Below are 27,624 nucleotides of genomic sequence, written 5' to 3'. Positions count from 1 at the left end.
GGACCTGATGTCATAGCATTAATAGTGCCTCCTTCACTGTCAAAAGTGGTCTAATTTAAATTAAGACCTAAACAGATACTTTAGTTATAAGGGCACTTAATATTATTTAGTACAAAGAGCTCATTTTGTCATTTCATCCACACTTACTCAGCCAACAACCATTTAGATGACCATAGTCCTCGTGTTCTTGAAAAATTCACATTTTTTTATGCAATCAAAACATAAATGGCTAGCTGGACTTTCCCTAAACATAACATATACACCTGAGAACAAACTAAATATGGAAAAAAAAAATCTAAACTTTTTCTGCAAGGTAAATATAAACCAAACTTACAAGAAAAAAATTAATTTTTTGAACTATAAAAAATATATAAAGATAGTCACAAGTATAAAATAAAGAAAACCTTTACCTGCTGCCCTGTAAAGTATTTTAGGTTCAAAAAATATACAAGGATTTTTATCCTCTATGCATGACAAAAGAAGTCCCTTGGCCTGGAAAGGGCTCCTGGGTACAACCACCTGCAAAAACAGATTTTTTAAAAGACAATTTTAGTAAAAATGTATCCCAGTAAACTCATTTATAAGAAGGGTTAATATTTAAATAACCAATTATTACTAATTAAAATTAGAAATCTGGCAGTTTTAGCCTACCTGCCATTTTTTATAAAAATTTATATTCCATCTTAAAAATTAACTTGTTCAACATTTATTAGATGCCTATCATATTCTAATGACTGAAACTGTTCTCTTAAGGAGCTAAACTTGCGCATATATATATTTTTAAAAAAGGATTCTGCAAATAGCATTCGTTAAAACAAAAAAGCAAAGTGGTCAATATCTTTCTGTATTTATCAATAAAGAAATATTTTCTACTAATACTCTACAGCTAATTTCAAAGGGCATGCAACTCTCTTCTCCAATTTTCAATATCAAAATCTCCTTTCCATGAAAAATATGATCTGTATTTCCTACTTGAAAAAGTAATCCACTGAACTTAATGATGTGGGCACTATAATGTCCAGTTACTACAAAGCTAAAAGAAAAGTGTTGATCCTGCACACTTCCTGTTGACAAGAAAGGACTCCAAGACCTCTGTGAGAATGACGTTGATAATGAGGAAGGTGACAATGACAGCAGGTAGCACATGTGTTAACTGGCCAAGAACTCTATGTGGACTAATTCATCTACTGTTCATAGCATCCCCACAAGGTAGCTATTATTATTTTTCTTAATTTAGAACTGCAGACTAAAGCTTAAAGAGAGATCAAATAACTCGCCTGAAGTTAGTTATGTTGCTTGCTAGACCAAGGATTCTTCCCAGTTCTGACTGACACCACAGCTCAAGGTCTTAACTTCTATACCATTTGCCCCAAATTACTAAACAAACCTGTGCCTAATCTCTAAATCTTGTTAAATAACTGCATAAAGACAAGAGTTACCATTAAAATAAACCTGAATTTATCACAAAGGCTCAAATAATGTTCCTTCATGCAAGCAACATTTGGCTTTCAAAATCATTTTCATACCATTTCTACTGAAGTATTTTATTTAAAAAATAAAATGGCAGCTCAAATCTCACTATTTCATTTTCTGTAAATAAACTGATGAACACACAGCTTACTTTTCTTCATCTGCTTCCTTCATGTATTTAGCCTTTTGTACTATATGTATATTTTCATTTGGGACTTATAAGGAAAAAAAAAGGTGAAGGGGCTGCGGGGAGTAGAGAAAGTAGGGGATTGAGAGAAAAGATCTATTCTTAAAAATGCTGGGTAACAGCATAAACATTAAATGTGAATCAACGTTCAGCTCAAGCACAAAAATAAATGTTGCCTCAAACATGGCTTCTGTCCCAACTTACCACTTCCAACTTACTCTGAAAAATGATGCAACCTGTACTCAAATGAGAAAACTTTATGACTTTGCTCTAGTAGGAAAAAATAAATAAATAAAACATAAACATATCCACAACCAGTTCATATTATCAAAAAACAGACACACAGCCTTGGGTGGACATATCTATGCATTTTTATAATGATTCCTTAGAAAGTTCTTCAGTAAATAGAACTAGAAAAGAGATAATGTAAAAATTTAAGACTTAAAATATGTTAAATGTTATTATTGAAAAACTTAAGCTGTTGTAGAAACATAAGATTGTTGTACAAGGCTACAAAAAAAAGATATTTGAAAATTAATTGTTTGAACAAATACTACCTTACCTGGACAGAAAAGCACACCTTGGTAATAAAGGCTTCTCTTAGTCTATTTAAAAAGAAATAGACTAAAAGCAAAAGTCTTATTCCTCTGACTATGAATTAAATAATAGATTTATTAATTTACCCCCGAATCTGTTAAGTGGACCTAGAGCTTTGAAAGAGGGGAAAAACAAACCAACTATGTTCTCAGTCTTATTCTTTGAAGCCTGAAATTAAATATCAAAGTCAAGCCAGGTGCTAAACGATACTCTATAAACCTGAGCAATGGACTAGAGGATCTAAAACAATACTAAACTCTCTTTTAAAAAGAATTGTTTACATAAATTCCAAAATTCCTGTTTGCTTTTCTCTAGATAAGCATATTAGTTAATATTAATACTGTAGCATGAACCAAAATGGAAACATCAAATGGAGATCAAATAAAGTACATAAATGAGGTTACCTTGATTCCTGGACAGTGGGCAAAAAAAGCTTCAGGACTCTGAGAATGATAGAGTGCCCCATGGCCGACACAGCCCCAGGGGGAACGGATGGTGAGGCTTCCACAATTAAAAAGATCCCCAGAGCGATATCGATACTTGGCAGCTTCATTAACAATCTGAGGAGGGAACAGAGAGGGGCTGTATCACAACAAGAACTTAATTCTTCTGCACTTTCTTGAACCATTTTATTAGAACTTTAAATCATGCCCATAAAAACATAACTTGTAATGCACTTGCTGAACAGTAACAAAAAGTTCCTAAGATAGCATGTAGAAGAGTGGAGGCAAAACTTCAGTACTTCATGGGCTTAACCTTAAAAGTGATCAATTATAGTAAAATGCAATCTTCTTACCTGATCAAAAGCAGGGAAAATATAATCTGCAAACTGAATTTCTGCAATGGCAGTAGCACCAGTGACTGCAATTCCAATCCCAAATCCAACAATTCCTTGTTCACACAATGGGGTATTAAAAACTCTATCTTTTCCTAAAATAAATAGATAAATAAATAGTCATCTTACAATGACAAATCAGAATAATGTAATGCACAATGCAACTGAAAAGTCAATGAACTGGTAATGGTAAGATCGAGGAGGAAAAAAAGGCATAAAAGAGGTGAAAGAAATAGAAAATAACTACTATGGTGGCTGGTTTAAATGCAAACAGCAATTATATTAACTTTAAGTAATCTAAAGGTCACAATTAAAAGACAGATTTTCACAGAATTTTTTTTAAGGCAAAACCTGAGTACTTAAAAGAAAATAAACAATAAAGATATTGGAAAGTTGTAAGTAAAAGGAACAAAAAAAATACAATGAAAAACCAATCCAAAGAAAGCCATCACTAAATTAATAGCAGACAAAGAAGACTTAAAAGGAAAAGCCATTACCAGAGATAAAAAGGGAAAATCCATTCTTTAAAGGGTTCAATTCACAAGGACAACATTCTAAATTTAAACTCATTTAACAATATGGGCTCCAAATAAATAGAAATAAAATAGCAGAATACAAAGAAGAAATGGGTAAATTCCCAATGTAGTGGAAAATTTTAACATACCAATCTCAATAATTGACAGAGAAAACATCCCAAAATAAAAGGCTATGTAAGATTTAAACACCATTAACAAACATGACTTAATTTAAAGATACAGGACTATACGCCTAACAGCTAGGAATACAAAACCTTTACAGGTGAACAGAGAACACTAGTATTAATTGACCACAGATTGGGTTATAAATCTAATCTCAACGAATTTCAAAGAAATAAAATCATAGAGTATATTCTCTGACCACAGTGGAATTAAGCTAGAAATTAATAACAAAAAGATAATTAGAAAATCCTATGTCAAGAAATTTAAATATATGTCTAAATAACTCATGACTCAAAGAAGAAATTATAATGAAAATCAGAAAGTATTTTGACCTGAATAATAATGAAAACTCTATGTATCCCAACTTATTGAGGTTCTAGTTTCAATAAGACAGAGTAACCTTCCAAATCTAATTATTATAAATCTGAACAAAATATAACTAAAACTACTTAAATATATTGGAGAGGCAAAAATAGGCCTAAACTGAAAGAAGGTGGACCCATGGGAGAAATGAATGGCAATGGATAAGTTATGATATTTACATACTCCCCCCCAAGGGACTCCCCAGTTTCTGTGACATGAGACAGCTAAAATTCAGATATACAGACATGGTTTTATTAGCCTGAGGTGTCAGAGAAAATAGAGTCTGGAGCTGTCAGTGGCTGGAAATTGAGAAACTAAGTTCCTAAAAGAAGGGAACTACATGGGGGTGCCCCAAAATCTGTGCATTAACTCTGCTCAAATTCTCGGTTGACCCCTGTGCCTGCAGGAGACTCCAAAAGCCCAGCAGGTAACAGCCAGAAGCTCAAAGAACTGAGTATAGATTTTACCTCTGCCCACTAAAAAGGAGACAGAATTTGGAGTATGAGATTCTTTAAATTAAAGGAGCTTGATAAACAAACAATTTAGGCTTTCCATTGAAACCACAGGCTACAATGTTATTAGCATACAACTGAATTCTCATATGAAATTTTACCACCTCTCAACCAATACCAGCATTTCATGAAAAGTTCTAATTTCGGAAACATAGATGTACAGACACAAGCAATACCCACAGCCTGGCCAGCTGACCAAAGTTAGGGGATAGATCTAGGATTCATATTTCAGTTCCATAATCCAGGGATTTGGTATGTAGAATTTACTTTCAGCTCAATCAGTCCTTTTGAATATGAACCACAAATAGGGGCAGGTGCTAGGAAATGCCAACTAGATACATCCTACAATTTGTACTATAAAAGCAGCTGCAAAAACTTAAAGCATGATTCATACTCATCGCTATCTGTGACTACCTTCTGATTGTGACCTCTATCCCTCATCAGTTCCCTATTTGACTGTGAGTTGCTTTATAATTTCTGAAAATCTTTGAGTCCGTTGAATTAAGAACAATTCACTGATAGAAAATGAGAACTATTTCCAGCTGCCACCTGTGGAATCCATACCCATGGAATACCTGAACGACCTGAACCAGAGAAACGGTGTTCTTATTTATTCCTTGCTGCTTCTAGTTTCCTGGATTCAGATATTTTTCATCTCAGTAAATATAGCTTTTTTTGTTGCTAGAAGGCAGAATTCTTACTCCAAAACATGCTTAGTTTAAGGAAATAGTTTAACTCTCTTCATGTCTCTATGATTAAGCAAAGTAACTACTTCGACATGAATTAAAAGTCTGTTTCTATTTTCACCCAAACAGGTAAGGATTGAGGGTAAGAGCACACATAAAATGTACAATACTGATGACTTCCTCTGTTACAATGCAATTAACCCGACATCAAGTTCATACACACAGTATCCCAATGGGTAAATTAATAATACATACAGTAATTGCATGTGGGTTTAAGAGTTGTCTCTACAAATTACTAAACTCCTAAGGTTCAATTTCCATCTGTAGTAGTAGAATCATAACACAAAAATTCATACCTATTCAAACACTTACAAAGTACCTAACATTGTATAGACACTATTCTAGATGCAAAGGATACAGCAGGAAAAAACAAAACAAACAAAAAACTCCTCTCCTTATGGAACTTACATTTCAGTCAGAAAAAAAGGCAAAAACAAAATAAATGAATAAAATATATAGTGTGTTAAATGATGACAAGTGCTATGAAGAATAGTTAAGCATGGAGTAGGTGATTGAGGGAGTAGGTGGGAAGTAGGTGGGACTTCTGGGATTTTAAATGGGAAGATGGGGAAAGAACCACTGAGAGGTGACATTTAAAGAAAGAGTTAAAGGAATTGAGGAAGTTATTATTCATATATCCAAGGCAATATGTGCCAGGCAGAAGGACCAGCTGGTACAAAGGTCCTGGGGGTATGAGCATATTTACCTCATCAGGGAACGGCAAAATGTTCAGAATGTTTGACCTAGAGTAAGAGAAATAGTGATAGGGTATAAAGTTGAAGAATTAAAGAGGATGGGATGGAAAAATGGAACAGACCTGACAGGACCTTGTACGTCATTGTAGGCACTCTGACATACTGTGAAAATGAGTAAAGTAGGTGAGTTAACAGGAAGCCAATGAGCAAAACCATGACAGTCTCTAAAATTGCATTTCAGTAGGATTCCTCGGCTGGTATTTGCTGAACAGCCTATAAATAGGCAAGGGTGGACACAGCAAGATTGATTACAGGATATTGCAATTACCCTAGAAAGAGATGATGAAACATAATAGCAGAAAAGATGTGAGACTTTGGATATAGTCTAAAGATAGAGTCAAAATGTTTTGCTGATTAAATGAATGTGGAGTATGAGTCAGAGAAATGCTAAAGATGATTCAAGGGCTTTTTGCCTGAGCAACTTGAAGGAGAGAGTTGCCAGTAACTAAGAAAGGGAAAAACATAAAGAAGCATGTTGAGATATCAAGAGTTCAGTTTAGAGATAATAAGTTTGAGATGCCTTCAGACATTAAAATAAAGCTATTAATTTGACTGCTGGAATTATAAATGTCCTAAAGATGGCATTAAAAAACATGGGTCTAGAGCCCTGGCCACTGTGGCTCAGTTGGGTGGAGCATCAGCCTATGGACTGAATGGTTGCAGGTTGGATTCCTAGTCGGGGTACATACCTGGGTTGCAGGTTTGATCCCAGGTCAATGTGCATACAAGAGGACAGCTGGTCAATGTTTCTCTCTCACATCCATGTCTCTCTCTCTTTACCCCCACCCTTCCTCTCTCTAAAAGCAATGAAAAAAAAAAATGTCCTCTGGTAACAATAAAGAAAAAAAGACATATGGGAGTAAATGAGGTTACTAAGCAAATGTAAATGAGAGAAAAAATTCCAATGTTACAAACACAAGAGGTGAGAAACAATTCAGCAAAGTTGAGAAGAAAATAAAAGCCAAAGAGTTTGCAGCAAAACTAGGAGAATGTGCTGGCCTACAACCAAATGAAGAAAGTGTTTCTAAGGGAGAGTGTAATCAACTTGTACTATATGCTATCAATAGAAAGTGAGAGGAGGGCTGACATGTTTTGACTGGTGACCTTAACATAAGTGTCTGCAAAGTAGGAGGGAGAAAACAAAAATTTTAAGAGGAAATGGGAGAAGAGAAATTGAAGGCCATGAGTAATGACAATTATGTGTAGAAATTTTGCTATAAAGGGGAGAAAAAAAGAAAAGAGCAACAACTAGCTGAGGAAGAATATGGGACCAATAGAAGGATTTTTTTTAATGATGAAAGAAATAACTGTATATGCAAGCTGATAGGAGAAAGGGAAATTGATGATTTTGAGAAAATTAATGAAACAGAGAGACAAGAAAGAACAACTAGAGCCATGTCTTCTAAAAGCTGACAAAAAGGGAAAGGAGTCTAGTGTGGAGAAGTTGACAGGAACCCTTACATTCATTCAAAACAGAAGGAAAGAGAATGAGCACTGATGCTGGAACATGGACAAAGGGAGTAGTGAGAGCCTGTCAAAGTTCTCTATTAGTTGCATCCATCTTCTTAATAAAACATGAAACAAGATGATTAGCAAGAATAAGAATAGAGAAGGCAGTGTTGAGAGAAAAGAAAGGATGAAAGAGTGAACGGCCCAGGAACTTGCAGCACAATGGCAGACAGCATGAGCAGGCCCTGGAGAGGACTAGGCCTGAAATGAAAGTGAGATTGGTTGGCAAGATGACATATGTATGTTGCTCCCACAATGTTGTTGTGGACTTAGACAGAGAGGATAAATTTAACTACAATTGGATTTTTCCAAGCAAATAATTACATGAAATATAAACTGAATATAAAGAGAAGAAAAGTCATCAGGGGAGTAAGAGACAGTGGCAGGTCAGTGGCATTCATGGATTTTAAAAATCATTAAGGTCAGAAGATTGTTGGGATGGAATTACTAGAAGCAGTGAGCTGGAGAGGTTCAAGATGGAGGTCAGAGTTGGGGATGTTTCAAGTTCAGATGACGAAGGAACTATGGTTACTGACAATGACAAATTCAGGAGTATGACTCTTAAGAGTAAGAAGATGAAGTAGGATGGAGGACAAGATCACTAGAGTAAGAAGGTAAAAACTGAGAAGCCAGAATATTGAGAAGACCATCCATGTGGTTACTAACAGGAATACTGGAGAGACTGACAGTGAGCCAGCCTAGGAACAGAGAAGATTGGCCTGGCTGGGGTCAACAGATGACAAGGAAGGATAGTGTGGCAATTTTTTTTAAAAGCACTATTCTTAGTAACCAAAAGTTAAAAAAAAAAAAAAAAAAAAAAAAACTTTACATGATTAATTGGAAAAAAGTATAATGGGGCAAATTAGTCTTTCGTTTAAATAAAGATTTGTAAACTAAAGAGAATATAGGCACACTCCGAATTGTATCAACTGGGGAAGAAAAGAAATTCAAAGTTACACCTACAAGAAATTCAGAAGGGATAAAAATAGGTAGATTCCATGAGATAACTTAATGATCATGTAAAATTTATGGGTGGTATGAAAGGACAGCCACTCAAAGTCAAAAGCCAGTAACTACAGCCCTGGTACTCTAATCAAGGCTTGGTCCATTGTACTAGAGAAATTTATTTCCTAAATTAGTCATTGCAGACTACTCAACTCATGAATGCTAAAATATATCAAATTAGACCTTAATTATCTGGCGCCACAGCCAGATGGGGGAAAAAAAAAAAGCTCAGAACATTAATCTGAATGTACTGAGTCTTTATGGTTAATTCCTAAAATTCCCTCAAATGTTTCTCAGAAAAGCAAAACCAAATTAAAAAGTTGGGTTAAATCTTCACAGAACATTACCTAGTTATTGACAATGAAGTAAAATAAAAAGCATCTTTTAAACATGATTTTAAAGAAAGTTAAGTAAATACTTGAGATTTTTTTTAAACTTTGAAAAGGGCTGCTTCAAACTTTGATTCAATAATCATTGCATAGCAATATAGCACTATTATTCTGTATAAATGTATACATGTTTCTATCTCAAAAAAGGTTGTATTAAACTGTCAAACTTATGCATAAAACTAAAATGTCACTGATAGTGAAGTGACATAGTTTTTACACTATTCACTTTAATGGAAAAAGGGATGGAAGAAAAGGGAATAATAAATAAATAAACATAAAGAAAAGTCCTTGTATCAGTTCATATTTAACTGAGTATCTCTGACTATATCAATTTCACAGTTCAAATTATCTTAATTATTATCAAGGTATTAAAAAAAATTTTTTAATTACATTTTACATTTCCTGCTTGCCATGCTCTTGATGCTAGACATAAACTTTAAAGAGACTTTTACTTTTAAGTGAATTACAAAGAAATCTTGAAGGGTAAAATTAAAATGATTTTAACGATACTACAAATTGAATCTTTTGTTTCCCAAGACATTCCATTACTACTAGCAATTACCATTAGAGACTGCTAAAAATAGGGAATGGAATGAAATTATTTTAATGTAAACAAAGTACTCAATTTGTCACAACTTATGTAAGATCTTTAACAAATAGGCTGTATCCTAAGAGGTAGAGCAAACTGAGGAGATAAGAAAGATGTCTCAAGTATACCTTCCTAAGCTTACTAGATAGATGTGTCAAAGGATAAGACTGAACCTTCCCATAGCCTTTGACACCATCAGAGGTTTTAATTCTGACCTACTGAAAATATAACTTGATATAATTTGTTTTCAACGAATGGAATAAACAGTTACACAATATGTACCTGACCATGTGCAAGGCACTGCAGATGGATGCTATATGATATAAAAGTGAGATACCATTTAAACAACTTATGTAAAATGGGGAAATAAGTCAAATAAAAATAATTATGATACAAGAAAGTGATGTAAAAATAAAAGGCTATTAGAGAAGAGGAGGTTCTTTCAGCTTGAAGGAATCCTGCAAAGTTTCGTGGAAGAGAAGGTGCTGGAATTGAGCGCTAAAAATGAGCAGAATTTTGACACTTCGGTTGTTTCCATGTCTTGGCCACTGTGAATAATGCTGCAATAAACATATGGGTGCATATATCTTTGCAAATAAATGTTTTCAAATTTTTCAGGTAAATACTCAGAAAGGATTTGCAACAACATGGATGGATTTTAAGAATATCTTGCTAAGTGAAATAAGTCAGACAAAAAAAGTTAAGAACCATATAATTTCACTCATATGTAGGATATAAACGTGAGAGCAACAGATAAACAAACAGGAAAAACAAACAAACAAAACCTCATAGACACAGACAACAGTGTGGTAGTTACCAGAGGGAAGGGGGATAAAGAGGTAATAAAGGCTAAAAAGGAGGTCAAACATATGGTAACAGAAGATTTGGCTTTGGGTGGTGGGCACACAATACAATAAACAGATGATATATCACAGAATTGTTCACTTGAAACCTATATAATCTTATTAGCTGTCACTCCAATAAATTTAATTTTGAAAAGAAGAATGAGCAGAGTTTTGAAAGGCACAGGTGGAAGTAGGCATAGAGTGACCAAAGGCACAGAGGCAAGTAATAAAGTGCAAATTCAGAGTTGGGAAATAAATCAAGGAAGCTGAAGCATAAAGGGAATAGAAACAGCTGTGGGATATAAAGCCAGGAAGTTTGGTGTATATATGCAAATTAGCATAATGGTTAAAGGTATGGGCTCTGAAGTCAGAACAGCTGAGTTTAAATATGGTTCCTCCACTTTAGTTGCATGGTCTTCAATGATGTTTCAGTTTTTGATTCATAAAGTTAGGATAAAAATAACTAACCTGCCTATGAACCAGGGTTGCTCTGAGTGGGTCAAGTAAGATAACGCGCACGTGTAAGTCCTTTGTAACCATAAAGCATTATAGAATGTAAAGAATTATTATCACAATAGACTGAATAGTTGTTCGTTGAAAGGCACATGAAGGCAGAGAACCCCCTGAGGGTTGGCACCAAGAGGTACTGAGGCCCACATGTGGTCTTCAAGACTCCCATCAGCTGGAGGGGCCCACTCAGCGCTGGACCTGCTCACCCTCACCCTCAGTCCACCCCAGCTAGAAGATGTCAATGCAACTTTGACACTCCTCAATAAGTTCTCTCTCCACCTGGGGTGAAAAGTGGGGTAGCAAAGCAAGTAAGTCATGGTAGCAAGGCTATAACAAGGAATTCTAAACTATGAACCAAAATCTTGTGCTATTAGCAAGACTAAAAAGAGACAGAGCGGGAGGCTAGTATGCACTTTTACAAAGATCCTGGGGTTTACCACTAAGCAGAGCACAGCTATAAACTGGAAGCCCAGCCACTGTTAACCTGCAAGAGATACCCTAGGAGTGAGAATAAAGAGTTGATTATCAAAAGCAACCCCTGGACTGAGGAACAAACGCTGCTGCAGCAGCTATGTATCTACAAAGAACTGAAGACTGCAGACCAAAAGCTGAACCTGATGGAGCCCAAAGTTTTCCAATACACTCCTTGGAAAGGAGGGCCAGTGATCTTACAGATCACAGCTCTATTCAAGCAGGAATCCACTTGGAAGCAGCGGCTCCACACTACTCTCCCCTCAACCCCAAGGGTACCTGAGCAAACTGATGCCTGGTCTCTGAGCTATGGGCACTGTGCTGTTCACCAAACACTTGAGGAAGGCTCTTGTAACATGATGATCCACAAAGGCAGCAGCATGATCCTGGCAGTACAGGACCAATTCAGCATTCCCAAGCCCAGACATCATCCAGAATTACCCAGTGCTGGCTTTGTTGAGGTCTATAGGTCCAGAAACAATATTATAGCTAGCAATAAATCAACCACTGATGTTTTGACACTTGTCAAATTTTATTCTGAGCATGATCGATGTGATTCAAGAAGATAAAATTCCCACTAATGAAACCACCTTATCTGAAAAGAAACAGAACTTAAATGTAATCTGAAATGTCTGGATTCTAGGGAATAGGCACCATATGATTTAAGTTTATTAGACTATTTTTTTCACTTTTTGTCCTTTATTTTTATTGTTGACACTATTACAGATGTCCCCATTTCCCCCACTCTTCCTGCCTCCACTTAGCCCCCCCTCCCTTCTGGCCATCACCACACTGTTGTCTCTATGGATTATGCATATATGTTCTTCAGGTAATCCCTTCACCTTCTTTCACCCAGTATCCGCTCTCCCCTCTGAGAGCTGTCAATCTGTTTCATGTGTCCATACCTGTGTTTCTATTTTTGTCTGTCAGTTTTGTTCATTAGATTCCACATACAAGTGAAATCACATGGCATTTGTCTAGTGACACTCACAAATTAAAAAAAAAAAAAAAATCACAAAACCCATTTCAATCAAACTGATATTTACTATGTCTTTAAAAAAAGAGAACCACAGTTTTGTCATGGAAGATGAATTCAAATAAAAACATCCTTTTTAAATAAACATATACATAGGCAATACTTAAAAACTATCCAAAAAATGAATACAAAAAGTATATCTGAATAAGCCTGTAATGACTTCACTTTGCTTGAACATAATCAAAGCTGTTTTTCCAGAAAGTCAAAAGAAATATTTTCATCATCGTTATGATACCAGCTGGAATTTAAGGGCAGGCCATCTAAATTTTTTTTAATCTTCCTTCATTTATATGGAAATGAGATGTTTCCTAAAACATATCTGTACCCAGTACCTACGTCAACACTAAAGCCCAAAGCACACAAATTCCTCCAGCTGATTCCTGACAGTAAGTGAAAACAGCATGCTAGCATCATCTAAAACCCATATGCGTCATTCACCAAGGAGGACATTACCAAGATGTCAATTTTAATTAACCTGCCTAGCTTTATAAATAGCCTAAACTTCCCTATCTAAATAGGTTGGTGCCCTTTTCTCAGAGGCAAAGGGACCAACATGACAAAGAAGCATGAAAAATAAATGAGCTTTCCCCTTTGTAAACAGAAGAAAGTTGACATTAAACTGATTCTAAGTCCAAATTGAAGAGCTATTAATAAAATAAAACTCAAAAGAATGAAAACACAGTTTCAACCAAAAAAATAAACAACATTCACTAACTATATCTGCTCTTTTTAAAAATAACTGTGAGTAGCCCTGGCTGAGTGGTCAGTTGGTTGGAGCATCGTCCTGTGCATCAAAAGGTTGCAGGTTCAATTCCCAGTCAGGGCATATACCTAGGTTGCGGGTTTGATAATGAGAGGCAACCCACAGATGTTTGTCTCTGTCTCTGTCTCAGTCTCTCTCTCTCTCGTTCTCTCCCTCCCCCAAAAAATAATCAATAAACATATTATCAGGTGAGGATTAAAAATTGAAACAATTAAATTAAATAGCTGTATTACTGATATACGAACAAATTCAAGGTGCAGATATAGGAAGAGCTAAACACAAATACCGTAACTATGATCCTTATTATAGTCCCAAAAGTAACAGTCTAAAAGCCCCAAATGATTGATGTTCAGCCAAAAAGAAAACAAGTTAGTTTTGAAAATTCAATTATGTTATTCTATTCTAAATCTGAAATGTTTTATAATTTCTATAACTTATAGCATTATAATTTCTTATCCTAGAGTTATATGTTTGTTCCCTAAAATCAATTATAACCAACAAACCCCACACATTTCTTCTACAGTTTAATTACTTTTCCAGTTCACACTCCAATGAATAAAAGCAGAATCAGAAAACACATCAATGGAATTTATCAATAAGCAGAAAGTAACTGGTATAGATCATCATTCTGACTAGTGAATCCATTCATCCACCTAACTAATAAACACTGTGTGGAAAACATAGTTGTCCACCATATTAATCTCAGGTAAAATATGTATGATTTCATGTCTGTGTGTATATGGGTACTTATATACACACATCATCCAAGCAATGCCTAACAAGCTTGCCATAAACAGCATAACAGTGATATCTCACAATAAGTATAGTTTTCAGCTCACTGAAATATCTAAGTAGGGCAAAATCAAATACAAAGAAGTTAAAAATATTTCTGATCAAAAGAGATATGACAAAGTTGACAGACTACTTAGAAGAGGTCCCTTAAACCCTCACTCACAGCAGCATTAGAAAATTCCATTAGAAGTCATTCACTGATATACAATACTCTGTGTCAGTTAAATGAACCATCACTTTATTTGCACTAAATCATGACAACAAGCTTCCCATTCTTCCATTCACTAAACCAATTTCTGTGTTTGGGATTATTATGGGCATCCTGGGAGATATAAAGATGGATTTATATATATATATATATATATATATATATATATATATATATATATATATGTAAAATATGGGATAAAATAAAAATCATGAATTATAAATGTGGCACTAGATGGAAACAAACAAGAACAATTGAGAGATTATTTCTAGGTAGCCAAGGCTCGAGGAAGATGTGCTGGGTTTGGAAGTACAAGTCGAATTTGAAGAAGAGGGAGAACTTTCTGACCGGCAGAAGCTGTAAGGAAAATCAGAGGAGCAGAGATGATTTGGTGCAACTGGTGAGTATTGTGAACGCAGCAAGAAATATGGGGTTAAAAACTAAAGTCGGAAAGAAAAGTGAAAGCCAGCCAGTTCATCTAAGATCTTAAATGCTAAGAAAACTGGACTTTACTATTAAACATAGGGAAGGTTTTAAGCAATAAGCATTGTGATTGAAGCTGTATTCCGAGAAAGTTAATCTCACAGATGTATATAATTTAAACTAGAGTAGGAAGAAGTGAGGAAAAAAGACTCTTACCACAAATATTATAATCTTTCAGGTCAAAAGTATTGAGGGCATGAACTCTGACAGTGACAGCAGTGAGAGCAGGGAGAAAAACCCCAAGGTAAATCCAGCAGAACTTGACAACTCTGAAGTTTTAAATCTGAGTTGTCTTGAGCATCTATATGCAAGATCCAAGAGGCAGGCAGAGATCAAAAGTCACCATGTATAACAAAATGGAAGGAAAACAGTTTCTACATGGATGTAAAACTAATACACACACACACACACACACACGTGTCCCCATAAAATGTATACACACTTTAAATAATTATAAAGTCAGTGTTTATTAAAATACATCTCATATTCACAATATAATAATAGAATCTACAGGCACTGTTTGTTTTGTCAATGCCTGTTTTCAAACTGACGTCCATTCTGGTCCAGGGACTGCTGACAATGTGAAGCGATGGAATCGCAAACATCATGAAACAGCAAGATGGGGCACCCCGACACCACCATCACGATGTTAGATCTTACCTTGATGAGATCTTGCCAAAGAGGTGGATTGGATGAAGGGGTTTCATGGAATACCCTGCGCATTCACCAGTCCTCACAACAGTAGACTTTTTTTTATGGGGATACTTAAAAGACAAAGTCTATGCTATGAAACCTGCAACAGTCGCTGAATCGAGAGCAGCCATTGAATGAGAATGCACACAAATACCAAACGAAATGTTTCATGATGTTTGCAATTCCACTGCTTCGCATTGTCAGCAGTGCCTGGACCAGAGCAGACGTAAAGTTTGAAAACAGGCATTGACAAAACAATTAAATAATGTCTGTAGATTCTATTACATTTTGAAAATAAAATGTATTTTAATAAACACCGACTTTATAATTATTTAAAGTGTGTATACATTTTTTGGGACACCCTGTATACATACATATATGCATAAGGATGAGTTTCACTTCAAATACAGATATAGCAACTTTTTAAAATGTCAGATTCATTTTTAAACCAATAGTCAGGGGTAAGCCAGGAAGTATCATGATGCATAGCATGATGGAACCCTTTAGTCTGGTCCAACCCAGGTAGCCAGCTAAAATAAGCAATGGTACAGAGTAAAACCTAGTGTTTCAAAATTAAAGACATCTATATTCTATGTGCTACTACAGGATAATCATATTCCCTCAAAGTTTTTGTCATATAATCTATTTCTGACTGCACTCTTCTATTAAAATTGCTTTTATTTAGATCAACTAGTCACCAATGGCCTCCTAATTTCATACCTAGTGGAAATTTTTGTCTTTCATTCAGTATTTAACTCCTGACAATTGCTCTAGATCCCTTTCTCTCCATTTGTCTCAATTTCCAAAGAATCACAAGCCCTATCCATTCTCCCTGACTGACTCTCTACTGACCCCTGACTCCATCTTTCCTCCAGTGCCATAGTTTAGATTCTCATTACCTTTCAGGTAGTTGCAGTGGTTCTGAAACTGTGGTCCTTGAACTACCAGCAGCAGCAGCACCTGAAAACTTGCAAGAAGTAAAAATTCTTGGGTCCCACCTCAGACCTATTGAATCAAAAACTCTCTAATTGGTCAAGCCTTCCAGGTGATTCTGATGGGTGCTAAAGTTTAAGAACCTCTGGACTCAGTCATCTCAATCCTGGTCTCCCTGTCTTCAGTCTCACATGCTATGGCCAGAGTTATGTTCTAAATTACCAATTTAATTGCCATTCGCCACCTTCTAAAACAGTATTCAAAATACTATATGAATCTATTTTAAATGGAAAAAATAAATACATTTCAAATGTCACATTTTTGTATTTACTTAAATATAAAACTAATAATAATTCCTTACATTTATCAAGCACATATATCAGTATAATCATTTTTTCCAAAAAGAACACAAAACCAACACATTAAACAATTTTAATTAGAAATTAACTTTTTCCGAAATAATGTCAGGTTTAATCACAGAAAGATGAGATCTTAGGCCTGGTTCTGGTATGAAACCTCGAGGAAGTTACTTACCTCCTCTGTATCTCACTTTCTACATCTGCAAAATGGGATAAATCAATGTCATAGGCTTGTGAGGATCAGGTGACTTAATATATGTAAAGTCCCTAAAAGAGTGTTGGGCATGTAAAAAGCACTATAAGAGTTCATTGCTACTATTATTATTACCATCAGTTGTTATTATTATTTTATTAATACAGGTAGTAAATACCTGTATATGTAAGCAGAGTCGTCGTCGTCGGCAGCCGTCCGTCTCGAGAGACGATGGTGTAGCTTCTTAAGAGTCCATCTGCACCGCCGAGAATGGCTGTGCAGTCCGACTCAGGAGTGACATCGTATCTGTCTCCTCCCGTGTTGAATCGACATCTTGCGATGATGCTGAAGCTACAGAGCCTGGGCAGGGTAATATGGAGGGTCTGCTGTTGCCCATGCAGCAGACCCCCCCTCTCTTCGCAGCTGAAGGATCCAAGGGAAAGACGGAGTCAATACAGCTTGGGTTCAGGTGCGCCGCAGGAGTTGCCGGTGTTGACTACAACGTCAAACCGCCTTAGGGACTCCGGCTCCGGATTTTCTGTCGGGGTTTACTCCCTTAGCCTTTCCCCTGAAGAGGTATGCCGCAAGGCAGCGGAGGTTTTTTGGAGTCAGAGTTTTCCTTCTCTGATGTACCCTGACTGGAAGATCGAACCAGCGACACTTAGCTCGCAGGCCGACGCTCAATCCACTGAGCCAAACCAGCCAGGGCAGTAAGCAGAGTACTGACTGCTAATTATACCCCAATATTCTCTCTTGTACAGAAACTCGAGTTTAGCTGAGCACATATCCATACAGAATAAAGACTACATTTCCCACCCCACCCTCCAAACTCTGGATGTCCTCTACATAAAGAATTAACCTCCAGGATTCGGCCAGATGATAGAAAAAATTTGGAGATCTGAGGGCAAAAAGACTTTCAACCAATTCTCCTTATGCTAGAGCCTCAACACCCTAAACCCCTATTCCCAGAGACACTTGGTGTTGCCAGCTCCTGAGCCTTTGGGTAATTCTGTGACGTAACTAGGCCAGTTCTTGGCTGCCCCACTGCCCATTCCAGATTCTGTTTCTCCAAGTGTATTAAGCCCTTCGCCTTTCGAATTTCCATCACCGTTCATGTTGTCTCCAGTTACATTCTTCCTATCCTTGTGAATTTAGGCCTTTACAAAAGAAAACCCCTTGACATTTCAGTGGAGTCTTTGGAGAAAAGTAGATGTTGATGTTCATCTGTCTCCTTTTCCACAACTCTCAAATATCAAAACTCTCAGTGCACAATTTAGTTCAGCCTCTGTCATTTAAATTGTGGCTTAAATAAAAGAAGCAAAGTTATGGGCACTTCTTACATAGTTTTATATTATTTCATTCTTACATTGTTATTTTACTTGCTATATAATTATGCTTTGGCCTATCAAGTGTACTGGGATTTCCTAAAGGCAGGGACCACATCTTAAAAACTTCAGTACCTTCCAGAGCAGGTTTCAAATTTGGCTGCATATTTAAATCACCTGGGGACCTTTTAAAACTCCAACACCCTGGCCCCACCCAAGATCAGTAACTTAGAACCTCTGAGGGGAGATCTACACCTCAGTATTGCAACATAGGGGCAAGGATGAGAAGCAGTGCTATGAAGTGAATCCTGGTGTCACTATCTGGGGGCCTATTTCAAACACGTTTTTATCCCACATGTGTACATACACACACAACTGAAAGCATCTATATCTGCCTCAAAAGGCATGTCTGGTGAGCACCTAGGCCTAATAAATTGGTCTCTGTAGCCTGGAAAATAACCTGAGTAATCCGAGGTCATATTAAAGAAGTGTCTTAGCCCAAGAAAAAGTTCAGGAATGTTTTTGCTGTTTGTCAGATGACACTTTAATGTTAATCACCTATTTCCTGTGTCCATTGGTCAATGTGGCAATGGTAAGTCAATGCCAGCCTTTCTCTATCGAGTGCCCTTCAGCCCATTGCTACCTTCATATCCCTTCATTACTTACAGCAGTTGGCCTAGCAATTATATCACATGCTTGAATGGATCAGGGCTATTTTTAGTGGCAACCTTCCAGTTCTGCAGAAACTATAAAAATGACCCAAAGAGAAACTGATGGAGTTGCCAGGCAGCAGAACTCCAGAGTATCTATGTAGGAGGAGCTTAGGAGAAGCATTCTAGTTGGAGACTAAAGCCAGATGGCTTGTCTTAATCTTACATCTTCACAGCTAGCCCATTTTTATTTAGATATTATGTATGCATGAGGTGGTTTGGGGGAACTGATGAAAATTAAAGTCACATTGAGCACAGATACCACAATGTTAGCAAAAGCAGGGTCAGGGTGGACAGATCCTTATGTCACTGCACCATCAACAGAGATCTCTTGATTTTCTTCTTTTGGGGGGGGTGGGGGGGTAGGGGGTGCTATTCTCGAGAGGATAAACACCAGACCACTTACAGCTGCACACACAGTGATGGCAAGATGAGGACAGACAAGGAGATACAGTTTCAAGTTGCTAAAGCCTCCACAAAAGGGACCCACAAGGGAAAAATAGATATGATGTGGTCTGAAAGGGAAAAAATACATCAGATGCTAATAACTGGACTTAATCTTTTAGCAGTCTACCAGAAATTAGGGAAGAAAGGCTCAAGCTGTTGAACAAAGACCCCCCCACTAGAGACCACAAATAGAAAACAGTACCAGAAGGGTATGTGCAAAAATAAAACTAAGCAAGGAAATCCTGATGTTAGGCTCTTCTCCCCCTCAAAGTCATGAACCTACCTGAAACTCTTAAAAAGAACAATGTCTATCTTCCGATCCTCTAATTCCTTGGAACACAGAGATTATTCTGAGAGAAATAGGATAGAGGGTGGAAATAAAATGACAGTAGTAGCACTACACGGCTACAAGGAATTTAAACAGTGAAAGACAGTGCAGTAACTTTATGGGTGCTCCAAGTAAAATGAATATTGACAACCAAGAATCACCTAATCTAAAAAACCAAACTTTACAGAAATTTTATTGCTCTGCCCCAGGCCTGAAGAAACAGCGTGCACTAGATATAAGGGCGAATAAAGGTAATTTGGTAAGAATTGAATGGGGAGGTTGGCGCTTCATTAAGACTCTTTTGCTCAAATTCTGCTCACAAATATCTGAAAGAAATCAGGAGAGGCTAAGTAGGTTAGAGGCACACAACAGATCCTGGTTCCCTTCTTGATTCATTTTCAAGACTGTGCGGTGAATGACGCCATTCAAGAACAGAATCTGTGCACTAATTGTAAGACATGATATCTAACTTCTCTTCTTATAGAGTTAAACATTATGAGCAGAGTTATAACTACACACACAGAGACACATATACACACAAGTAACTAAAAGCTAAATGGCTAAATGGCTATATGATCCCTGCGCATAAATTCTATGGAATGGAAAAGATGCCTTCTTCAGGCAAATGACCCAGGTGCCTTACTGAATTAAGAAATTTGTTAAAAATACTGTGGAACTTCTTAATGTCTATCCTATCATTGTTTAATTTAGATTTGAATAGATATAAAGGGTTTATGCCATTTAATATGCTTTCTTCCTTTAAGAATTAACATGTTCTGAAAGTGATGTACGAGTTTTCTTTTGAGTTTTGAGGAACCGCCACTTTTTCAAGAACATAATGCTCAAATTCAGCATCAACAGGATCTTGATTAATTAAGAATGAAATATTGTGTTTATGTGTGTTTCCTTTTGGCTTAGAAGTAAGTGTCTTTGTTGTGCTAGACTCCAAGCTGGCAGACACCAGCAGAGGAAAGGATGAGGGTTAAATGAACAGCCTGCCCAGAAACTGAGATGAAGAGAAATCCTTTATTACCAACGATGCTTGAGTGTCTGAGAGCCAAAACTACAGAAAAGAATCTGTTGGCTAATGTAAGGCTGGCCAGATGCCACCACTTCTAGCTGATGGCCAGAGGACCTCTGGGGGAGAAGGATGGCAGGATGCCACTGGAGAAGGTCAAGCAGTTGGTTGCTAAAGCTGCCTTTGGGTATAGCGACTCACTAGGAAACTGAAAACTTTGTCCAACAAATTTCCCAAGTGATTCCTTAGCACATGACATTTGCCAACCTTTAGCTAACTCATCCCCCATTTCTTCTGCCAATCAAAGCAACTGAGAAATCTCATCTATGCTGAACGGGAACAGAAAATAAAAGCACTGTGCTCCAATCTTCTGAGACTTTACACAGGTGTCACTCAAATATATGGCAAGTGACATTAATATTGTCTTCCATGCAAGGCTGTTTTTACTGGCTATTCCCAATTGGACTGAAAAAGTCATTTTTCCTGGTGAATTTAATTATTATGTGACTTTATAACTATTGAAGGTGCTACACAGTGGAATTCTAAGTTAGAAGTAAAGCACAGAATATCTATCTTGCAATAACCTACACATTTTGATTCAAACCTTCTGAGACAGGTAAGTGATTTCAGGTAAGTAACAACATCTCCTAAATACCTGAACACAATGTGAATACTACACAGCTGCACGGCCATCAGGCACAACTTCTAGAAAGAACAGCATCCTTAATAGTAATTTAATGGACTTTGTGATATTTCTTAAAAATGAACAAAATAGAATGGGAGAATCCAGGGATTCAGATACTGAACAATCTGAATACTCTATATAAAAACTGTTATACTGATCCCCTTTCAGTCCTGATAACTTCTGGGATCTAAAAAGAAAAGCCTCATAATTCAAAATTATATTTGAATCAAATAAGCAATTCTGAATACGGAAGAAGTAGAAAATAAAAGAAGAAGAAAAAGAAGGAAGGAAGGAAGAAAGAAAGAAAGAAAGAAAGAAAGAAAGAAAGAAAGAAAGAAAGAAAGAAAGAAAGAAAGAAAGAAAGAAAGAAAGAAAGAAAGAAAGGAAAACAAAGAAATTGCTGATTTCTGGCTTTAATGTGTAAAAATTACAAAATGAGCTGCCCAAAATAAAACATTTTAATATGTCTAATGCATCTAATTCAAGAAATACTAAATACTGAAGAGAAAAAGTATGTTCTTCCCTCTGTTAAAAGTACCACCAGTCAGGAAGAGAATTATCATAACTTGGAACCAGATATGGGAAGCTAACTTAGCAATTCCATACCTACTATTAAATGGACATATATGATATGTCATACTTAAAAGTGAAAATGTAAAACAAAAGATCTTTTACTCTCTCTTAATATAAATATTTTTCTTAATAAAATATAATTTCATTTTTCTAATTCTTTACTTTGATATTTAAAAAGATAAAAGTCAGTTTTATACCTTCTGACAATAATGACTTATAATCCCACTTTTCCTGGTCTTTTAGTCCTATCCTATCTCCTAAGTCCCTGCTGTACACATTTAATAATTCTAAAAGCCTGCCATTGTCAAATAAGGTTGAGAAAAACTGGCTTAAGGGCATTATACTGATGCTTAAAATGTCAGAGAGAACACCTGTTGATAGCTCTAACATTTATTGTTTAATCAACTACGGGAAAAAATATTGTCAAAGCAGCAGCTGCTAACCCCAAACAATTTAATGCACTAATCAAAAAACTTGTTCACAAAAAAAGTCACAAAAGAGAACTTTTTACAACCTTAATATGGGTACTGACAACTGGCTTCTTACTCCATGAGTAATCAAAACCCTTGAGCTTTGTTTATTAAAATTCCTTATATATTCCTTATACTGTATATCTCATGTTTTTATATAAGTGAGTTGTTCATTTATATAATAAGAAGAAAAATAATGTAGTTCAAAAAGCTCAGAGCTGTGTTTTTGGAAGCTTGACCTCGGGATAAGGCTCACCCACTTGCAACTGGACAAACTGTTAACACTTAACCTTCCAGAACTTCAGTTTCTACATCAGAAGAGGGACTAGATCAGGGTTTCTCAACCCCGGCGCTATTGATGTTTGGGGCCAGATAATTATTTGGTGGGAGAAGGTTGCCCTGTGCTATATGGGTCAGTATCCCTGACCTGCACCCACTATATGCAAGTGGCAACCCTGAGCCATGACGACCAAAAATTTCTGTAGAGATGGCCAAATGTTTAAAGATCAAAATCCCCCCAGTTGAGAAACACTGGACTAGATACAGCCTCAGGTTCTCTCCAGTTCTGATATTCTACAAAGTTCATTAAGTGTCTTATTTTCTTAAATGTTATTTGTTAAGCTACTGACCAACATGCCCACTATGATGATAGTTATTTTAATGTTCATAGAACTTGAAAAAAAGTGACCATTTGTACCAATTCCAATTTTAGTAGAGTCTAAATTCCTTTTTTTTTTTTTTTTTTTTTGGAATGAAAGTTCACAAAAGAACATCAATGCATCAATGCAATATATAAGGGAAACTAACATAAATTAAGTAAATTAAGTACATATCAATGTTTTGATCCCATTTTCTGGGGTAACTCCTTCAACTGAGTAAAAAAGGAAGGGCGCATTAAACATGCTCTTTAATTCTACCACATGTGTACTCTAAAAAAACAAAAGGGCCTTGTAATATCAGGAGCAATTTAAAGTGCTTAACTTTTTGGAAGTAGAAAAACATCTAAAAATATTTTTTAATACGCATATTAGAAAAAAAAGTTTATACCATCTTTTTGATACCTGTTTTCACTCCCAATTTATAGAACAGTTAGATATCTTACAACCTATAACTAGTATTCAATCTTCTCTAAAATCATAAATGCATATACTTCAATAGGGGAAATAAACCATGTACTCTATTTCCCTGAAGAACTGTCATTATTTTTTAAGTTTTTCTTTTTCTTCAGGAAAATTAGTTTCAATTGCTCAGAGGCCAATCTCATCTCACAGATTGCCATTCTTCAATGAAACCCTGACACTAAACCCAAGAGTATAATTATCACCCAAGTAACCCTTTTTTTACAGCAGAAGCATATAATAAAAGGTCACTTTTTGTTGGTGTTATTTCACAATTCATATAAAATATGGAACTTGTCAAGGGTTTTTGATTACAAATTATACTGGAAAAGGGACATCTTAAGAGAAAATTAAATTAAGTTCTTAAGGTGGCCCGGGATTTTTAATTAATTTTTTATTTATTTTTATTCATTTGAGAGTGAGAGAGAAAGAGACACTGATCTGTTGTTCCACTTATTTATGCATTCATTGATCACTTCATGTATGTGCCCTGGCCAGGGGATTGAACCCACAATCTTGGTGTATCGGGATGATGCTCTAACCAACTGAGTTACCTGGCCAGGGCAACCCCAGGGTTCTAAGATAATATAACAGCTGTTATAATTATAAAACCTCTAAACGTAAAGGAAATCAAAGCATAAAGCAAATGTGTTTCACTTTTAAAATAAAAACACAAAGATTACGGAGATGTGTGTCCATAAGGACCACTTGTTCTTTCGCTTTCACTTAACTGATAAGGACATCAAGGCCCAGAGTCGACTCCCAAATATTGGCATATTATGGATGAAGACTCACCTTCTCCACATGCCTGTCCTAGTTTCCCTTCCTGAATTCAGTGTATTAAAGTATCTGGTTATACAATTTCTATGGTGTTTACACAAGAAGTGGTTATATTCATTTTTCCCAAGTTGCCACTACAGGCTGCAGCTGTGGTCTAGAGGAACGAATACAGTAATGGAAAAACATCAAATCCTGTGAAAAGGCAGATGGTTAGGCCTGTAGACTAAATCAGTAAGTCCTCTGCTGTTCCTTTTCGCACCTAAGCCTCCTCCAATAAGTGGACCAAAACATAGACTGAGGAACCACAACCCAGCAATATTCATATCAGTGCACAATCATATTAAATAAAAACAGACCCTGAACCTGACATGCCAGTCTTGTTTGACCAAAACACACACACATTCTATCATACTGAGAATGACAATAATGAGGACAGATTTTGTATATGTACAGTGAAATCTGTCTCATAATATAAATGACAGAATGTGGGGTATTGAACATAAAAATCACACACACTGTAAAAATCAACTACCTTTAATTACCCTCTTCCAGTCCTTGCTTCCCTAGAATTCCCCGAGTTCCAAATGTTGCTCCTGATCAAGGGATCTCCTTGTCTAAAAAGCTTAAAACTGTTATATGGTATTCAATGTATTAGTGAGGTTATACTATTCAATTTTCAATTTTAAAAGCACCCCTATCATTTTTTCCTATCAAAGGACAGGAAGGGGAAAAGCACTTTAGTGGTGCCAAACCCACATTCATCTGGATTATCTGGAATATAATATAACTCTATCTCTCTTTTTTGAAGTAGCATTGTCCCTAATTATACAACTCCCTCTTGTTTATATTAAGTAGCATTTAGCTTTACAATATTATGTCAGTAACCCGCAATCCTTCAAGTTCTCCATTCTGATGGAGTTTAAAACGCTTCTCCACAATTCCACAACATTGGTAAACCGCCAACAGACTGTCTCATTTCAAAGTGTAGGCTGCCACCTACTGACTGACTGTGATCCCTTCCCACTCAATGCTCGGCCTTCCCCAGAAAGCTAATCAATCCCTCACAAAAGGTTCTTTGCTATGTCATTTCATGCCATGTATTCAACTTCAGAAAAAAATTACCAAGCAGGTATGTTTCCATATAGCTAAAAATTTTCAGTCTATACTCAAAAGGGCATCGATTTTTTAAAAGAAAGTGCTATTTTTAAATATGCAAAAAGTTCTATTTTAATAATATTATCTCTTCACCATTCTCTTTATTCTTCACTTTTGAAAACTGAAGCTTATCCTCTCTCATTAGAGACGGTAGTGGTGACTTAATTGTTTCCACTGATCAACGTGGAATTATTCAAAATTTTAATTCATAGTCCTAAAACTGTTGTAAAAATTCACAGTGGCTGCTGACAATAAAGCTAAGAGTCGTTCATTAGCTCAGCGCCCTGTCATATAAACTAAACATGAATCTGCAATAGCCCTCAAGAGCAGCAGACTTTTTCAAGTGAAACAGTTTCTCCCTTTTTTCAACCTACTTTTTAAGAAAGAAAACCAGACCAACCAAAAATCATTCAAGAGAGATAAGCAAATCCCCATTCTGCGGTCATAGGCTGCTGTCTTGGTGAAAGAGTAAAGGGTAAATTCACTTGATATTCACAAACACTGTTAAGAACTAGGGATACACAAAAATACCTGTTGACTTTAAGAAGTTGTCTGGTGCACAGATTTGGTGGAAAGACAATTAAAATATACACTGCAAGATGTAAAAGATGTAAACTCTGAATGGTGATAAAATTATGCTTGGGTTTTCTTGATGGTCAGGAAGTTTTACAAAAGAAACATATATGAAGGTGAAATAAAAGTTTACCAATAATCAGATAGAAAAGAAATTCAAATGGCATGTGTAAAGAAGAGAGATAGGAAAAAAATTTTTTTAAAAAAGCAGCAGCTTGAGAGAAAACACCCAGGAAGTCAATATAAGTAAAGAATAAAGTGAATGAGGTCGGGTAGGTAGACAGGAAGCAGATCACAGTCTTACATATATCCTGACAAGAAATTAAGTGTTTCAGAATGATCACACTGGCAAGAAGATAAGGAATAGACTGGAGGGATGGTAATTACTAAGAGAAATGATGAAACTGTCCAAGCAGAACTGACTAAGCATCTAAAATGAGAATCCAGGGCAATAAGAATGGAAAAAAAAGAGCCCATACTGAAGACAAACTATGAAGATAAAATTGTACGTAGGACTGACGGAAAATGGAAATGAAAAAAAAGAAAGAGACTAGGATCTCCCCAGTTTCTGGCTTAGGTTGGTGGTAGATTCACCGAGATAGAAAATGTAATGGGAGGTATGGATTTGCTGGGTGGATATAATGAATTGTTGAATTTGAAAATATGAGTTTGGAAATGTTGAGTTTGAAATGACTGGAACATGGACATGAAGGTATGGAGTGAAATACAGTATTGAATACAGAGACTGAAGCTCAGGCCAGAAGTCTTGGCTGGAGATAGAAATTTGGCAGTCACTAGCGTGTGAGCTGAAGGTGACATGGATGAAATGCCCCAGACAGAATGGATACAGTAAGAACAGGAGGACCTGCTGAAGCTGGAAAGATGGTGGCAGAGTAGGTAGCAGTGTTGTCTGCGTGCTCCCATCACGGAAGAACTTGGAGGGAGACGAGTGAGTGAGTGTGCATTTCCGACAGCACGACACGAACAGGGAAGGGAGAGTGGAAGCGGCGTGAAAGAGGGCAGAAAGCTCGGCCCTGCTCTCAAAACAGAGTCGCTGGACCCCCCCACCCTGCGCCTCCGCTGCACCGCACCTGAAAGAGGCAGCTGCAGACTGGCCCATTAGCTGGGATTTGCTTAGAAACTCCCCACTGCCATTGGCACTATGACCAGCAAAGTCCCAGAAGGAGTCATCGAGAAGGTTTCATTGAAACAGCCAGAGGCATGGGAAGACAGTGAAGAGCCCGGACTGTGAGAAATTGTATGAACTGAGTCTAGGTGGGGACTCCCTGGGCTGGCAACCCTGCACCCCAGGTGGGCGCTCGCATCACGGCTCCACCAAACAAAAAAACAAAACTGAGCCATGGAGAGGGGCCCATACAGGAAAGCTGCAGCGGAAACACAGACTCGGTAGGGACCCCAGACAGGCAAGTGGTACATACAGGTGCACAATAAGGCACTGCCAGCCAGGAATGCAGGCTGGTGCTGCAGCTTGGAGGCAACA

General features: G+C 36.7%; 1 protein-coding gene across 1 annotated transcript in view; it reads right to left on the bottom strand.

Annotated features, from left to right (window-relative positions):
• The window catches only part of BCKDHB (branched chain keto acid dehydrogenase E1 subunit beta), a 199,265-nt gene that overhangs the window by 151,037 nt on the left and 20,604 nt on the right, over positions 1-27,624 (bottom strand). Inside the window, exons 4-6 of the mRNA XM_090280522.1 lie at positions 3,051-3,184; positions 2,659-2,814; positions 411-519 (exon numbers count right to left, since the gene is read on the bottom strand). Coding sequence (XP_090136648.1) covers positions 411-519; positions 2,659-2,814; positions 3,051-3,184 — 399 coding nt within the window. The remainder of the gene's footprint in view (positions 1-410; positions 520-2,658; positions 2,815-3,050; positions 3,185-27,624) is intronic.

Source organism: Furipterus horrens, unplaced genomic scaffold (assembly GCF_987537825.1).
Source record: "Furipterus horrens unplaced genomic scaffold, mFurHor1.1.pri manual_scaffold_6, whole genome shotgun sequence".
In the NCBI taxonomy this organism is placed as follows: domain Eukaryota; kingdom Metazoa; phylum Chordata; class Mammalia; order Chiroptera; family Furipteridae; genus Furipterus; species Furipterus horrens.
Note: the sequence above shows the minus strand (reverse complement) of the source record. Positions and strands in the feature narration are given on the sequence as shown.